General features: G+C 39.9%; 1 protein-coding gene across 3 annotated transcripts in view; it reads right to left on the reverse strand.

The window, feature by feature from the left end:
* Positions 1-6: 6 nt before the first annotated feature.
* The window catches only part of LOC137875092 (complexin-2), a 79,803-nt gene continuing 61,093 nt past the window's right edge, over positions 7-18,716 (reverse strand). For all 3 annotated transcript variants that reach the window (XM_068714059.1, XM_068714061.1, XM_068714060.1), the window contains exons 2-4: positions 9,960-10,093; positions 4,398-4,573; positions 7-3,975 (exon numbers count right to left, since the gene is read on the reverse strand). In XM_068714059.1, the coding sequence (XP_068570160.1) occupies positions 3,778-3,975; positions 4,398-4,573; positions 9,960-9,990 (405 nt within the window). In that variant the 5' untranslated portion in view covers positions 9,991-10,093 and the 3' untranslated portion in view covers positions 7-3,777. The remainder of the gene's footprint in view (positions 3,976-4,397; positions 4,574-9,959; positions 10,094-18,716) is intronic.

The raw sequence follows: 18,716 nt of genomic DNA on the forward strand, positions 1-18,716 counted from the left end.
GCAGTAGGAACTTTCTTTAGTGTAAAATTTCAACGTATTCTAGTGCAAATGCCCAAAAGACTGGAATGTATTTAATGAGTCTGTCTTCACAGTTTGTGCTAACGAGACCTCGTCTTCCACTGAAAGGGAACGTAAACGTGAGGACGAGAACTAGATTAACTGGCAGGAATCAGCAGGGCAGTTCTAAGAAGACAAACGTCATGACATCATTACAGTGTTCAACAGTCCGGCCGTGTCACGACGATAAAGTTTAAAGAATTAAAGTTTTTCATTCTCCGTCTTCAAGAGTCTCTTTGCATTTCATAAAGTTATATTTAAGACGTAAACATGTGCTGCACGCTGCCAGAGTACATCACTGTTTGATGATGTCATAGATATCACCAGAGGAGGGAGGGGGGGGGGGGGGGGCAGGATGAAGTGTGTTTCTCTGAATGTTTGTGGGCTCCTGACAACAGAAGATGCTTTGATGATCCAGTGTTCCAGCTCTAACCTCTTTATCTCGTCTCTCCACCAATATTAAACTTTTGAAACTCTGATCTGTTGAATGTGTTTGAGGCCTTTTAATGTCTACGCTGTCGTTCAGTCTACTCCAGTGTAACTGCTTCACCATCGTCTATCAAAGTAAGGAGCTAAAGCCACAACATGTCGCTCTACAAACAGTTTGAAACACTCGTGACACCAGAAGGAACTGAAACAGCAGTAAACTCACACACAGTGACTTATGGTAATAGTGAGCTCACACACAGTGACTTATGGTAATAGTGAGCTCACACACAGTGACTTATGGTAATAGTGAGGTCACACACAGGTGACTTATGGTAATAGTGAGCTCACACACAGTGACTTATGGTAATAGTGAGCTCACACACAGTGACTTATGGTAATAGTGAGCTCACACACAGGTGACTTATGGTAATAGTGAACTCACGCACAGGTGACTTATGGTAATAGTGAGCTCACACACAGGTGACTTATGGTAATAGTGAGCTCATTACACACAGTGACTTATGGTAATAGTGAGCTCATTACACACAGGTGACTTATGGTAATAGTGAGCTCACACACAGTGACTTATGGTAATAGTGAGCTCACACACAGGTGACTTATGGTAATAGTGAGCTCACACACAGTGACTTATGGTAATAGCCCTTTAAAAGGCAGGTCACATGACGTGACGCCTGGAGTTCTACACACAGATGCTGAATGGCTTCATGTTAACTCTTTACTATCCAAGACAAGAAGGAACCTAAAGGAAGAGAGACTGTGTTCATGTGATAAATAACATCAATCAATGTGATTCCCCTCAAACTGCACTAAAGTCTGACCAAATCAAATGTTTCAGAATCTAAGTCTTCGTCTCAGATTTGATGTTTTACGACCGCGATCAAAGCAGATTATGTTTAATGTTGAAATAACATTAAAATTAATTGTGAATAATGTTTCAAGGGAAACTGATTATGTTGCGGATTACGTTTGTTTTTCACGTTCAACAAAGAAGTAACACCGATGTCCAACGTGAAACCAAACGTCAACACTCAGGTTTTTGTAATTTACATCCATATTATTTAATAATGTAACAAACATTTAATGACAAACACTGATGAAGGTAGTTTAGTTTATTTAAATTTGAGTTTAGTTTCATTTGAGTTTAGTTTTAGTTTAAGTTGAGTTTAGTTTAATTTAAGTTTAGTTTCCTTTTAGTTTAGTTTAATTTTAATTTAGTTTAGTTTAATTTGACAACATTAACTTTGTGTTTCAAACTGTTTAAAATCACGACTGTTCGAGGAGACAGAAGGTTTCCCTCAAATGTTGTGGAGAACTGTTGAGTTGTCCCTGAACGTCACTTTTAGGAGACAGGGTTGAATATTGATGATTTAGTATTTATCTGTACACTAAAATATGAAGAATGTTTTACATCAAACTGTGACTTTTAAAAACCAATGTCAGTTTACAATCTAAAGACTTGACACAAAGAAACAGAACTCTGAGTATTCTGTCACATGTCCTGTGTCAACGCAGTACTACCTCCTCCTAATACTACTACTACTACTACTACTACTACTAACTTGTAGAACAGGTGAAATAAGCTCCTGTGTTTCCACTAAAGTCTCTCTGGATCCAACATCACATGATTCTGTTCCCGGGAGACGCAGGAACAGGAAACCGCCTCGTGTTCGTCGTCTTTTCTCTTCTCGACGTTAAAGGAATGTGTTCAGTATCGTTTCTCTGCCTGTGCACATTAATAGTTATAAGAATATAAAGGAGGACAATATGAATCAACAGCATGTAGAAACACACACACATAGAACACACACACACACACACACACACACACACACACACAGTACCAGTACACATGTAGTACACTGAGACACGTTTAAAGATACGAGTGTGGTGAGGATTTACAAACACATATCTAAATATCTTAAACACGAGACATTAAAACGTCTCAATGGAATGTTCTGCTTTCATGACTTTAAAGTAATTATTGCGATCTAAATAATATGGCTTTGTCTAGTGGAAACATCCTATCTGAGCTAGGAAAGGAAACAAGGGGACATGTTTCTATTTGGGATTCATTTCATCTCATTAATCCTTAAAGTTACAAACGAAGATCATTCAGGGAAGAAGCCACATGCTGTGTTTTATATCTTCAGGTCTTTATGAGGACGTTTACACTGAGCTCCTCAGTGACCTCATTGTCTACTTTGAGGATCTTTCTTAGTTTGTGCTCTTTGGGATTCATGCACACGTGTTCCTCCTGCAGGCCTCAACACAACTACAAAGTAAAACTCGTCTACGAGACGAGGAACGCAAAGACGTCACCGGTGTGTCTTTGGTCTCCGTGGTGACGAGCGTAAAGAGGGACAAAGCCGGAATGTGAGCGAAAGTCAGGAAGTCAAGAAAAAAGCCTGACGCTTGCATTCAAGTGGAGAAGAAAGAAATTAATAACTAGTTTAAGTTAAGAGACACTTAGTTAAACCCTCTTTTAACCAATCAGAGAGGGTGTGACAGGAAGCACCTCCCCCTCCAGCAGTCCTTTGATTGTCTTTAAAGGGACGCGGACTAATCATCAGCAGTGACCTCATTACTGGACATAGAAACTGTGATTTATTTAAAAAATGAGATTCAAAGACTCTTTTAGAGAATATCCAAAGTCCTTGACGCGTCTAACGAGCTCGAGTAGATCTAGAGGGAAACCTAAAGTTCCCGTGAAGCTCGAGGCCTTGAAGGTAACACGGAGGTCTGTTTTTAAATCGTTCTAAATGAGACGACAAGCCACGTTTACATCAGAGACATGGTGCGGTAGAAGTGTCCCATGTTGTGTCTTCATGCAGATGAACAACCCAATGTCCCTCATTGACGTGTCCTCTGGCTGGAGGACGATGTATGAAGGCACATGTCTCAGAACTCAAAACACGGATTCATGTAGATTTGAATATAAAGACCAGAAGGTTCATAAAAAGTAGAAAACACATAACATGCTCCGGCTGCTCTCCACTGGTCCCCTCTGCCTGGCAACAGGTGACGGCCAACCAATCAGAACGTCTGACCTCACTAGGTGTGAAAAAAGGAAAAAAGGACAGAAGACGTATTAAACTGTAAGAAATGTCCTAAGAGTCAAACAAAAGAAGAGAGACGCAGTCGTCGAGTAGAAAAGAAGAACGTAAAGGTTTTGTAGAAAGGCAGTTAGAAGCCCCGCCCCCCCAAATCTACTCTCAAGCCCCGCCTCCTTACAAACACCCAAACCCGGACCCCCTTCGTCTCTGTCGCGGTTTACTTCTTGAACATGTCCTGTAGAGGTCCGGGCAGGAACTTGAGGACGGTGTCCAGGATGCTCTCCTCGTCCTCATCCTCGTCGTCTCCGCAGCCTCGAGGAATCGCCTTCTTAGGACGCGTCAGAGAGCCCTCACAGGCCTGCTCCATGGCCGCCTTCTCCTCCGCCTCCTTCTCCTCCTTCTTCTTTAGCCCGTACTGCAGGAACAGGAGGACAGAGGGACAATAAGGAGAGAGGACATGAGGGGGACAATAAGGAGACAGGACATGAGGAGGACAATGAGGAGAGGGGACATGAAGGAGGACAATGAGGAGAGAGGACATGAAGGAGGACAATGAGGAGAGGGGACATGAGGGGGACAATGAGGAGAGGGGACATGAGGGGGACAATGAGGAGAGAGGACATGAGGGGGACAATGAGGAGAGAGGACATGAGGGGGACAATGAGGAGAGGGGACATGAAGGAGGACAATGAGGAGAGAGGACATGAAGGAGGACAATGAGGAGAGAGGACATGAGGGGGACATGAGGGGGACAAAAGACAAAGAGGAGACAAAGTGGAGACAAAGAGGAGATGAAGAGAAGACAAATGACAGACGAAGAGGAGACGTTAGTCAAACCTTGTCCCTGATGGTCTGCCGTACTTTCTCCCTCTCGGCCTCCATGCGGGCGTGCTTGCTCTTCCTCTCCTCCTCCTGCTGCCTCAGCGCCTCCTGCCGCTCCTCCTCCTTCTTAGATGCATCGGGGTCCTTCTCCTCCTCACCCCCCAGCATCTTGCCCATGTCTTTGGTGGCTCCTGGATCAATAACAACAACAATATCAATGAATAACTGATATTTAGATAAACACCTGATCAGTATGGTAGACCTCGCGGTCTGGACCTCGCGGTCCAACAACCCTCACGTATTTATGATGGTACATCATATACATTATGATGGTTGGAGCTTTAATATAATAAAAACCTGACGTTCTGTAAACCTCTAACATGTCTTTAAGGATTGTGAGGTTCCCTCCAGGAGAACCCGGGTTCTGCAGCAGACCTGAACAGTGGTTCTAATTACCTGCAGCTCTGAGTGATGACAAGTCAACACTCAGAGCTGGAGGGGGGGCTCGGTGGGGAGTCAGGTTAAGGTCACACACACACACACACACACACACACACACACACACACACACACACACACACACACACACACACACACACACACACACACACACACACACACACTCTCTCACACACACACACACACACACACACACTGAGTTAAGTCACTGGAGGAAACATCTCAGTGGTCTCGGGTTCATCTCTGATGATTGTAGATTGCGTCAGGAGGAACCTCCTCCAGTGAGATCTTCAGCCACAGAGCCTCTAGGAATGATTCAGATGATGGATTGTATGAACGTCTCATTGATTATGACTTTAATTCATGTTCTCCTCATGAACTAGAACGTCTACACTCCAGAGCAGGATGCTGGTGTTATTAACATGATGTGTCGACCTGATCACAAGTGTCTTCAGTGAACCCTGAAGTTCTCAGATACAAACTCCAAACACCTCCAACATTGTCCACATCCGTCGGCACAGAGTTTGAAAAGAGACACACAATGCAAGCTCCCGGTAAAGGGGAGGAGTCTGTGGACTGATGTGAAGATGAAGATCTGCGATGAAGAGCGACAGAGAACACGAGGACTTCTTCTTCTGCTGCTTCGTTAGGGAGCTCATTTAAGTAAACGGACGACCTCCATCTCCATGACAACGACCTCATAAATCACACCAGACGAGTCACATGACCAGAAAAAAACCTTCATCTTCATTGTCATCTTCATCATCCCGCCTGCACAGGAAATTAAACTGGTGAGGACGGCTCAGAGATGATGTCACCGTTATCTTTCATATATGAGCTGCTTCATGAGGAACAAAAGGACGAGGAGACATCACCCCTCTTATCTGTCTCCAAGGTCTGAGCGTCACCGACACCCGACGAAGAGGAGACGAAGAGGGGACGAAGAGGAGACGAAGAGACGAAGAGGGGACGAAGAGGAGACAAAGAGGAGACGAAGAGGGGACGAAGAGGAAACGAAGAGGGGACGAAGAGGAGACAAAGAGGGGACGAAGAGGGGACGAAGAGGAGACGAAGAGGGGATGAAGAGGAGTCAGAGAGGAGACGAAAAGGAGACTAAGGGGAGATGAAAAGAAGACAAAGAGGGGACGAAGAGGAGTCAGAGAGGGGACGAAGAGGAGAGGAAGAGGGGGCAAAGAGAGGAAGAGGGGACGAAGAGAGGACGAAGAGGAGACAAAGAGGAGACAAAGAAGAGTCAGAGAGGATATGAAGAGGAGATGAAGAGGAGCCGAAGAGGAGATGAGGAGGAGACAAAGAGGAGTCAGAGAGGAGACAAAGAGGAGACAAAAAGGAGACTAAGAGGAGATAAAGAGGAGACAAAAAGGAGACAAAGAGGGGACGAAGAGGAGATGAAGAGGAGCCGAAAAGGAGACGCAGAGGAGATGAAGAGGAGCCGAAAAGGAGATGAGGAGGACACAAAGAAGAGTCAGAGAGGAGACAAAGAGGAGACGAAAAGGAGACTAAGAGGAGACGAAGAGGGGACGAAGAGAAGACAAAGAGGAGACGCAGAGGAGATGAAGAGGAGCCGAAGAGGAGATGAGGAGGAGACAAAGAAGAGTCAGAGAAGAGACAAAGAGGAGACGAAAAGGAGACGAAAAGGAGACTAAGAGGAGACGAAGAAAAGACGAAGAGGAGACAAAGAAGAGTCAGAGAGGAGACGCAGAGGAGACAAAGAAGAGTCAGAGAGGAGACGAAGAGGAGACGAAGAGGGGAAGAAGAAGAAACGAAAAGGAGACAAAGAAAAGACGAAGAGGAGACAAAGAAGAGTCAGAGAGGAGACGCAGAGGAGACAAAGAGGAGACAAAGAAGAGTCAGAGAGGAGACAAAGAGGAGACGAAGAGGGGACGAAGAGGGGATGAAGAGGGGACGAAGAAGAAACGAAGAGGAGACGAAGAAAAGACGAAGAGGAGACAAAGAAGGGTCAGAGAGGAGACGAAGAGGACACAAAGAAGAGTCAGAGAGGAGACGAAGAGGACACAAAGAAGAGTCAGAGAGGAGACGAAGAGGAGACACAGTAGCCTCTTAAACACTAACAAGACACACAAAACATTAAAGTGAAACTAATGTGAACAACGTGAATTCATTCACTAAATATAAGATTTAAGACGTTGGTGTCACGTTGTTTGGGACATGTTTGCCTCATTATATTATTGTATATTATCATAGAGTATTATATATTATTATATATTATTATATATTATTATATATTATTATAGATTATAATATATCATGATATATTATTATAGATTATAATATATTATTATAGATTATGATATATTGTTATATATTATTTAGATTATTGTATATTATTATATATTACTATATATTATTATAGATTATTATATATTATATGTTATTATAGATTATGATATATTATGATATATTACTATATATTATTATAGATTATTATAGATTATTATATATTATTATAGATTATCATATATTACTATATATTATTATATATTATGATATATTACTATATATTACTATATACTATTATAGATTATTATAGATTAATATATTTTATGATATATTACTATATATTATTATAGATTATATTCATCTGGTCTTCAGGCATGAAGGACGTGTTGATCCACTCTGAATCACATTTGTAATTAAAAAAAACAGTAAATAGAATCCGAGGCCTGCAGCTGAGATCTATAGTGTGTGTGTGCGTGCATGTGTGTGTGTGTGTGCGTGCATACGTGTGTGTGTGTATGTGTGTGTGTGCGTGCATGCATGTGTGTGTGTATGTGTGTGGTCTAAATTAGATCAAAGGTCTGAGTGCAGCTAAACCAGATAAACAGGAAGTGTGTGTGTTTGTTATTGTGTTACAGCAGCATGTTGTGTTCCTGTTTGTGACGTTTGTTAAATATGATTTTCTTTTTTGTTTTATTTACAAGATGTTAAAACATGAACGTCTTTTTGACTTGTTTCAATGATATCACAATATCGATATATAAAAACATAAAATCAATGTGTTTGGTTCATTTCCACTGAGGAGAAACTCTGCAGGGTGCTGATTAGATTAGTGACCCCCCCCCCCATCAGGGTGTGTTTGTGTTCATGGAGGACCAGCTGGGTCCAGATGAATACATACAGTCTGCTGGAGAGAAGGTCACAACACGAGACAGCACCTCTACGGGAGGTAAACTACAACACTTCACTCTGGACACGGGGGGGGTGAACTGTACTGACTAGTGTGCATAGCGTACAGTGTACTGACTAGTGTACATAGTGTACAGTGTGCTGACTAGTGTGCATAGTGTACAGTGTACTGACTAGTGTACATAGTGTGTAGTGTACTGACTAGTGTACATATTATGTAGTGTACTTACTAGTGTACATATTATGTAGTGTATTTACTAGTGTACATATTATGTAGTGTATTTACTAGTGTACATAGTGTACAGTGTACTGACTAGTGTGCATAGTGTACAGTGTACTGACTAGTGTACATAGTATGTAGTGTACTGACTAGTGTACATAGTGTGTAGTGTACTTACTAGTGTACATAGTGTGTAGTGTACTGACTAGTGTACATAGTATGTAGTGTACTGACTAGTGTACATAGTGTGTAGTGTACTTACTAGTGTACATAGTGTGTAGTGTACTGACTAGTGTACATAGTGTGTAGTGTACTTACTAGTGTACAGAGTGTGTAGTGTACTGACTAGTGTACATAGTGTGTAGTGTACTGACTAGTGTACATATTATGTAGTGTACTTACTAGTGTACATAGTATGTAGTGTACTGACTAGTGTACATAGTGTATAGTGTACTGACTAGTGTACATAGTGTATAGTGTACTGACTAGTGTATATAGTGTGTAGTGTACTGAATAGTGTACATAGTGTGTAGTGTACTGAATAGTGTACATAGTGTGTAGTGTACTGACTAATGTACATATTATGTAGTGTACTTACTAGTGTATATAGTGTGTAGTGTACTGACTAGTGTACATAGTGTGTAATGTACTGACTAGTGTACATAGTATGTAGTGTACAGACTAGTGTACATAGTGTGTAGTGTACTGACTAGTGTACATAGTATGTAGTGTACTGACTAGTGTATATAGTGTGTAGTGTACTGACTAGTGTACATAGTGTGTAGTGTACGGTGTAGTTTTGCGATCTTCCTTTTCTTTATTGATCTGAATAGATGGGATTCAAAATGGTGGTTGCTATTGATGGTTGTCACTGCAGAGTGAATGTTTTGTCTTTCTCTTGATACGTGAACAAAAGAGCAGCTCCCCCTACTGGCTCAATATTTAACTCTTTAACTTTAAATAAAGGCTTTTTGAACATGCAAAATGTAAATTAAAAAAGAGACCAATCCCAAACCGTCCAGAGGATAATAAGACCCGATCCAGAACCTGGTCAAGGTGAACTAATCTAAATAGAGAAGGAACAGAACGGCCCTGAAGGAATTAGTCTGAATATAATTTGGACTCAGAAGAAATGAAGCAAAAGCAGGAGAAAGATTTAGAGAGCGAGAATGAAACACGAAGGAATAAATGTCGTCTCATTGTGCTGCTCACCTTCTTCTGTGTTGCTCAATGTACATATAACTGCTCTGTGAGCGCTAAGCTAAATGCTATCTGAACTGATAGCTCAGCATGATAACATTAGCGCTAAACACAAACTGCAGCTGATGAAGCTGAATTAGTTTTGCAGATATTTATTCATGAATCCAAGTATCTCGGTTTACTACAGCTGAACCCAAAATAAACACATTTAGTTGTGATTTAATGGCAATAAACAGATACAAAAGAAGCAGAAATAACGACACAATGATACAAATGAATAAAAAGTCTGAATTCATGTTTTGTTATTTCTCTCTAAAAGACAACGAGTAAACAACTTTTGAAATGCTCGTTGTCTGAATGGAGTCTGGTTTCATCAGTGCTAGGCTACGCTAACATTGTAGCAGCTCCATCAACACGCAACATAACATCATATATGCATAAATATGATTGTTTGGAAGACTTTGAACCATCTCAGGAGAAATTAGTTTTTCATGACGACATGTTCAGGAGCGTCGGGACATCGGAGTACTCACCACCCAAAGCTTGCTTCATCACAAAGTCCATGCTGGCTGCTGATTGGTCAGAAGTTCTTCTCAAAAACCAAAGAGGACTGAGCAGGTAGCCTCAGTCTCCCCTCTCTCCTGTCTTCAGCGAGTCTCTTCTGGACCTGAGAGAGACCACATGAGACCAGATGAGACCACATGAGACCAGAATGAACAAAGGGAACAACACCAACACCAGAGGATCAGAGATCTTCTGTTGCTGACAGATCATAAATATGTAAATGAAACAATAAGGTTCATTTCTGTTTAAATGACATCCAACACACACACACACACACACACACACACACACACTTTATAAAAAAAAAGTTGGTATTTTATTGTCATATACATATACATGAAATTTGACTTGCTGAGAGGCGTTCAGGGTTCAGTGTCTTCCTCAGGGACACTTCGACACAGGACACCTCCCAGACAAGGATCGAACCGTCAACCTTGCGGTCACCAGATGACCCTCTTAACCCCGTGTTTATAACTCATCCTCCAACAAAAATAGAAACTTAAAATAAAAGAGAAACAATAGAAAACAATGGTCATGATGTTATTCAACCAGCTCTTCTTCTGCGTCTGTTTCTCAAACTCAATGTAATAAAGAAGAACATCTGAGGAAGAGGACACACTAGTGATGATGATGATGGTGATTGAATATGTTAATAATAATACTTCATGTGGTTTAATATTAAAGCTCACACTTCCTGCTGGTTCACAAATGAGATATTAAATTATTTATATTTATGCTCTTTGGTTCAGTGCAGACTGTCGAGTAGCTGCAATAAATGTAGTATGTATATATATATATATATATATATATATTTGTATAAATACACATATATATATTATATATATATTTATATAAATATATATATTTAAAAAAAAAATATATATAAATACATATATATATGTGTATTTATATATATATAAACATAAATATATATAAATACATACAGTTGTGGTCAAAAGTTTACATACACTTGTAAAGAACATAATGTCATGGCTCTCTTGAGTTTCCAGTTATTTCTACAACTCAGATTTTTCTCTGATAGAGTGATTGGAACAGATACTTCTTTGTCACAAAAAACATTCATGAAGTTTGGTTCTTTCATGACTTTATTATGGGTTAACAGAAAAAGTGACAAAATCTGCTGGGTCAAAAATATACATACAGCAACATGAATTAGCAATTTTGGTGACTTAGAAAGTTGTGTCAATGAAATGAGCTTCATAGCATGGCCTCTTAACTTCTTGTGAGTGATTATGAGTGACTACAGCTGGTGACTTCTCTGAGGCCATTTAAATAGGGCTCATTGGATACAAACGCCCACAAACGCTACAATGGGAAAGTCAAAGGAGCTCAGCATGGATCTGAAAAAGCGAATCATTGACTTGAACAAGTCAGGAAAGTCACTTGGAGCCATTTCAAAGCAGCTGCAGGTCCAAAGAGCAACAGTGCAAACAATTGTTTGTAAGTATAAAGTGCATGGCACTGTTTTGTCACTGCCACGATCAGGAAGAAAACGCAAGCTATCACCTGCTGCTGAGAGAAAATTGGTCAGGAGGGTGAAGAGTCAACCGAGAACCACCAAAAAGCAGATCTGCCAAGAATTAGAAGCTGCTGGAACACAGGTGTCAGTGTCCACAGTCAAGCGTGTTTTGCATCTCCATGGACTGAGAGGCTGCCGTGCAAGAAGGAAGCCCTTGCTCCAAAAGTGGCACTTTAAGGCTCGACTGAAGTTTGCTGCTGATCACATGGACAAAGATAAGACCTTCTGGAGGAAAGTTCTGTGGTCAGACAAAACAAAAATCGAGCTGTTTGGCCACAATGCCCAGCAATATGTTTGGAGGAGAAAAGGTGAGGCCTTTAACCCCAAGAACACCATGCCTACCGTCAAGCACGGTGGTGGTAGTATTATGCTGTGGGGCTGTTTTGCTGCCAATGGAACTGGTGCTTTACAGAGAGTAAATGGGATAATGAAGAAGGAGGATTACCTTCAAATTCTTCAGGATAACCTAAAATCATCAGCCCGAAGGTTGGGTCTTGGGCGCAGTTGGGTGTTCCAACAGGACAATGACCCCAAACACACATCAAAAGTGGTAATGGAATGGCTAAATCAGGCTAGAATTAGGGTTTTAGAATGGCCTTCCCAAAGTCCTGACTTAAATCCCATTGAGAACATGTGGACAATGCTGAAGAAACAAGTCCATGTCAGAAAGCCATCAAATTTAACTGAACTGCACCAATTCTGTCAAGAGGAGTGGTCAAAGATTCAACGAGAAGCTTGCCAGAAGCTTGTGGATGGCTACCAAAAGCGCCTAATTGAAGTGAAAATGGCCAAGGGACATGTAACCAAATATTAGCACTGCTGTATGTATATTTTTGACCCAGCAGATTTGATCACTTTTTCTGTTAACCCATAATAAAGTCATGAAAGAACCAAACTTCATGAATGTTTTTTGTGACAAAGAAGTGTCTGTTCCAATCACTCTATCAGAGAAAAATCAGAGTTGTAGAAATAACTGGAAACTCAAGAGAGCCATGACATTATGTTCTTTACAAGTGTATGTAAACTTTTGACCACAACTGTATATATGTATTTATATATATTTATGTTTATATATATATATACATATGTATGTATATATATATATATATACACACATATGTAAATATATATACATATGTATATTTATATATATATATTTATATACACCAACTTTTGTTAGCTAGCATGCTAACTAGCTTACTACCATCAGAACAAACGTTATAATGAGGAGTGATTCAGGACCATCAGGCTGCTGTAACATCCTGTTAGTACTCATGAAATATAGTACTCATGAAATATAGTACTCATGAATTATAGTACTCATGAATTATGGCATTAAAGTGATGTTGAAACAAATAAAATATTTATAATTAATTATCACAGAGACGAAATCTACAGAGAATGAGAAGCTAAAGTACTTAAAATACAGTCGTAGTACATGTAGTATAAAGTTCTTGAATACAGTCGTAATACATGTAGTATAAAGTTCTTGAATACAGTCATAATACATGTAGTATAAAGTACGTAAATACAGTCGTAATACATGTAGTATAAAGTACTTGAATACAGTCGTAGTACATGTAGTAAAACGTACTTGAATCAGTCGTAGTACTTGTTGTATAAAGTACTTGAATACAGTCGTAGTACTTGTAGTATAAAGTACTTGAATACAGTCGTAGTACTTGTAGCATAAAGTACTTGAATAGTCGTAGTACTTGTAGTATAAAGTACTTGAATACAGTCGTAGTACTTGTAGTATAAAGTACTTGAATACAGTCGTAGTACTTGTAGTATAAGGCTGAAGACAATGAATCGCTGTTTGACGGAGACATTTGTTATCTGGGACAGAACAGAATCTGTTGTCACTGAACATCACTAATGCATCGAAACCATCTCACATCCTCCATCCTCCCTCCTTATAGACCTCACCCCCTCCTCCATCCTTATAGACGGAGCTGCAGACCTCACCCCCTCCTCCCTCAGGCGGTGGAGGATGGAGAGGGGGAGGAAACAGGCTACATATCACCAACGAGGCGTTTGTCCATTTGTCTTGTGGTTGGATGGCTGAAGGAGGAGAAAGAGCGAGAGAGAAGGAAAGGAGGCGAGGGGAGGGGGATGTAAAGAGAGAAACGAGGACAGAGGAGGAGAGCGTAAAAGAGGGGGAGGTAGGAAACAAGGATAGAGAGAGAAGAGGAACACATATCTAGAGCTAAATGTAAAGAGATAGAAGGAGGGATTATATAGGAGAGGAAGAGAACAAATATAAAGTGGTGGAGGAAACAAGCAGGAGTTGATGTGGAAGAATGTGAAGCAACAGAACAGAGAGAAGAGGTGATGAGATGAGAGGAAGTGACAAGAGTGTGAGAGAAGCAGAGGAAGGAAGGGATGGACTGAGGACACAAAAGAGATAAGGAGACAAAGAGAGTGAAAGAAAGGAGAGTAAAGGAAGTGAAATGGGTCATCAGGAAGAAGAAGTGAGCTTCCTTCTATCCTCTTCTGTCAAAGACTCACAAATCTGCTTCAAGCTGAAACATTCAACATGAACTTATGGGTCTAATATGAAATAAGAAGGTTGATTTTTTTAACCACCAGAGCACAACTTCACAAGTTTCAAACATTTGTGGAGTGAGAGAAGTTATTTTAGGCGTTCAGGGTCCGTAGTCCAGTTAATTTAGTTCAAAGACATGGAAACTGTTGTCTGTACAAAACTGAACAACTGCGTATCTGAATACGCTCTGTTTCGCTGATGAAAAGTCGATCCAAAGACTTACTCCACGGACTAAAGACTCACTCCACGGTCTAAAGACTCACTCCACGGACTAAAAACTCACTCCACGGTCCAAAGACTCACCCCAGGGTCTAAAGACTCACTCCACGGACTAAAGATTCACTCCACGGACTAAAGACTCACTCCACGGTCTAAAGACTCACTCCATGGACTAAAGACTCACTCCACGGTCCAAAGACTCACCCCAGGGTCTAAAGACTCACTCCACAGTCTAAAGACTCACTCCACGGACTAAAGACTCACTCCACGGTCCAAAGACTCACCACAGGGTCTAAAAACTCACTCCTCGGACTAAAGACTCACTCCACAGACTAAAGACTCACTCCACGGTCCAAAGACTCACCCCAGGGTCTAACGACTCACTCCACGGACTAAAGACTCACTCCACGGACTAAAGACTCACTCCACGGTCTAAAGACTCACTCCACGGACTAAAGACTCACTCCTGGGACTAAAGACTCACTCCACGGACTAAAGACTCACCCCACAGTCTAAAGACTCGCCCCTTGGACTAAAGACTCACTTGCTCCTCGGTCCAAAGACCGTTGGTACAGCTATGGATGAAAACAGCCCGAATCTCCACATGTGATCATCAGGGATTCTGAGAAAACAACAGAGTCCAAAATCACTCAACCAGCAGAATAACTAAATGCAGACAAAGTAAAAGCACTGCAGTGAGAATAAACACAGAACTCTGTGGAAGTTAAACCACTTGAGGACACAAAACATCTACAACTTCTTCTACCAGCTTCCACCAGTGAGAATCTTGTATTTTTAACATATTAAGAGTCTCAGTTTTCTGTTGCCACAACACCATGAACATGATGTTTGTACGATGTACAGCTTGTTGGATAAACACGTCCATCGACTGGAGGAGAAGCAGGACGAGACACTGAATTAGTGATCACAAGCTGTGCAGCTTATTCGTAGCGACATAAAGTCCTCAGAGAAACTAGCGCTGCATAATGCAGAGCTGGATGGCTTGTCTCCAGTCTGAGTGGGTCAGATGTGGGTTAGAGGGACTTTAGTCATGTCGAGGTTCTGCAGCAGCATCGAGGTCACAACATGTCAGACTGAGGAACCTCTGATTGAAATGTAAAACATATCAAGTATCAGCATGATGATTTGAGGAACTACTTAACGTTGCTCATGCATCCCGTCGCTGTGGGTAGCGTAGGGTAGCATGGCGGAGTGATACAGTGACTTAATGCAACGACATCATGGCTGCTGTCAGAGTTCTAAAATAGAGTTATAGAGATAAAATAATGTGTAGGGAAAACGGCTATTTAGAATTTTAAATGATAAATTATTATAGTTGTTGTGACGAGGCCTGTTATGATGAATACTTTTTATTGGTCATGTTTATATTTGGTAGAATGAATGATAAAAAATTATTGAAATGATGTCAAAATATATCGTACAATAAGTCGATAACGTTAAAATGATTGAGGTCATGTCCATATATATCGTACGATAAGTCGCTAACATTAAAATGATTATGGTCAGGTCCATATATATCGTACCATAATCCAATACGATAAGTCAATAACATTAAAATGATCATGGTCATGTCCATATATGTCATACGATAAGTCGATAACGTTAAAATGACCGTGGTCATGTCCATATATATCTTACGATAAGTCGATAACGTTAAAATGATCGTTGTCATGTCCACATATATCGTACGATAAGTCGATAACGTAAAAATTATCGTTGTCATGTCCACATATATCGTACGATAAGTCAATAACGTTAAAATGATCGTGGTCATGTCCATATATGTCGTACGATAAGTCGATAACGTTAAAATGATCGTTGTCATGTCCATATATATCGTACGATAAGTCGATAACGTTAAAATGATCGTGGTCATGTCCATATATGTCGTACGATAAGTCAATAACGTTAAAATGAACATGGTCATGTCCATATATGTCGTACGATAAGTCGATAACGTTAAAATGAACATTGTCATGTCCATATATGTCGTACGATAAGTCGATAACGTTAAAATGATCGTGGTCATGTCCATATATATCGTACGATAAGTCAATAACGTTAAAATGATCGTTGTCATGTCCATATATGTCGTACGATAAGTCGATAACGTTAAAATGATGGTGGTCATATCCACATATATCGTACGATAAGTCGATAACTTTAAAATGATCGTGGTCATGTCCATATATGTCGTACGATAAGTCAATAACGTTAAAATGATCGTTGTCATGTTCATATATATCGTACGATAAGTCGATAACGTTAAAATGATCGTTGTCATGTCCATATATATCGTACGATAAGTCGATAACGTTAAAATGATCGTTGTCATGTCCACATATATCGTACGATAAGTCGATAACGTTAAAATGATCGTGGTCATGTCCATATATGTCGTACGATAAGTCGATAACATTAAAATGATCGTTGTCATGTCCATATATATCGTACGATAAGTCGATAACGTTAAAATGACCGTGGTCATGTCCATATATATCGTACGATAAGTCGATAACGTTAAAATGATCGTGGTCATGTCCATATATGTCGTACGATAAGTCGATAACGTTAAAATGATCGTGGTCATGTCCATATATGTCGTACAATAAGTCGATAACGTTAAAATGATCGTTGTCATGTCCATATATGTCGTACGATAAGTCAATAACATTAAAATGATCGTTATGTCCATATATATCGTACGATAAGTCGATAACGTTAAAATGATCGTTGTCATGTCCATATATATCGTACGATAAGTCGATAACGTTAAAATGATCGTTGTCATGTCCATATATGTCGTACGATAAGTCGATTACGTTATGATGATGGTGGTCATGTCCATATATGTCGTACGATAAGTCATAACGTTAAAATGATCGTTGTCATGTCCATATATGTCGTACGATAAGTCGATAACGTTAAAATGATCGTTGTCATGTCCATATATGTCGTACGATAAGTCGATTACGTTATGATGATGGTGGTCATGTCCATATATAGCGTACGATAAGTCAATAACGTTAAAATGATCGTGGTCATGTCCATATATGTCGTACAATAAGTTGATAACGTTAAAATGAACGTTGTCATGTCCATATATCTCGTACGATAAGTCGATAACGTTAAAATGAACGTGGTCATGTCCATATATGTCGTACGATAAGTCGATAACGTTAAAATGAACGTGGTCATGTCCATATATGTCGTACGATAAGTCGATAACGTTAAAATGAACGTTGTCATGTCCATATATGTCGTACGATAAGTCGATAACGTTAAAATGAACGTCGTCATGTCCATATATGTCGTACGATAAGTCGATAACGTTAAAATGATCGTTGTCATGTCCACATATCTGGTACGATAAGTCGATAACGTTAAAATGACCGTGGTCATGTCCATATATAAAGTACGATAAGTCGATAACATTAAAATGATCGTGGTCATGTCCATATATATCGTACGATAAGTCGATAACGTTAAAATGATCGTTGTCATGTCCGTATATATCGTACGATAAGTCGATAACGTTAAAATGATCGTTGTCATGTCCATATATATCGTACGATAAGTCGATAACGTTAAAATGATTGTGGTCATGTCCATATATGTCGTACGATAAGTCAATAACGTTAAAATGAACGTGGTCATGTTCATATATGTCGTACGATAAGTCAATAACGTTAAAATGAACGTTGTCATGTCCATATATGTCGTACGATAAGTCGATAACGTTAAAATGATCGTGGTCATGTCCATATATATCGTACGATGAGTCAATAACGTTAAAATGATCGTGGTCATGTCCATATATGTCGTACGATAAGTCAATAACGTTAAAATGAACGTGGTCATGTCCATATATGTCGTACGATAAGTCGATAACGTTAAAATGATCGTTGTCATGTCCATATATGTCGTACGATAAGTCGATAACGTTAAAATGAACGTGGTCATATCCATATATATCGTACGATAAGTCGATAACATTAAAATGATCGTGGTCATGTACATATATGTCGTACGATAAGTCGATAACGTTAAAATGATCGTGGTCATGTCCATATATATCGTAGGATAAGTCAATAACATTAAAATGATCGTGGTCATGTCCATATATGTCGTACAATAAGTCGATAATGTTAAAATGATCGTTGTCATGTCCATATATGTCGTACGATAAGTCAATAACATTAAAATGATGGTGGTCATGTCCATATATGTCGTACGATAAGTCATAACGTTAAAATGATCGTTGTCATGTCCATATATGTCGTACGATAAGTCGATAACGTTAAAATGATGGTTGTCATGTCCATATATGTCGTACGATAAGTCGATTACGTTATGATGATGGTGGTCATGTCCATATATAGCGTACGATAAGTCAAT

This window comes from Cebidichthys violaceus, unplaced genomic scaffold, assembly GCF_023349555.1.
Source record: "Cebidichthys violaceus isolate CVI_PGR_0920_01 unplaced genomic scaffold, fCebVio1.0.p SCAF_2, whole genome shotgun sequence".
Classification (NCBI taxonomy): domain Eukaryota; kingdom Metazoa; phylum Chordata; class Actinopteri; order Perciformes; family Stichaeidae; genus Cebidichthys; species Cebidichthys violaceus.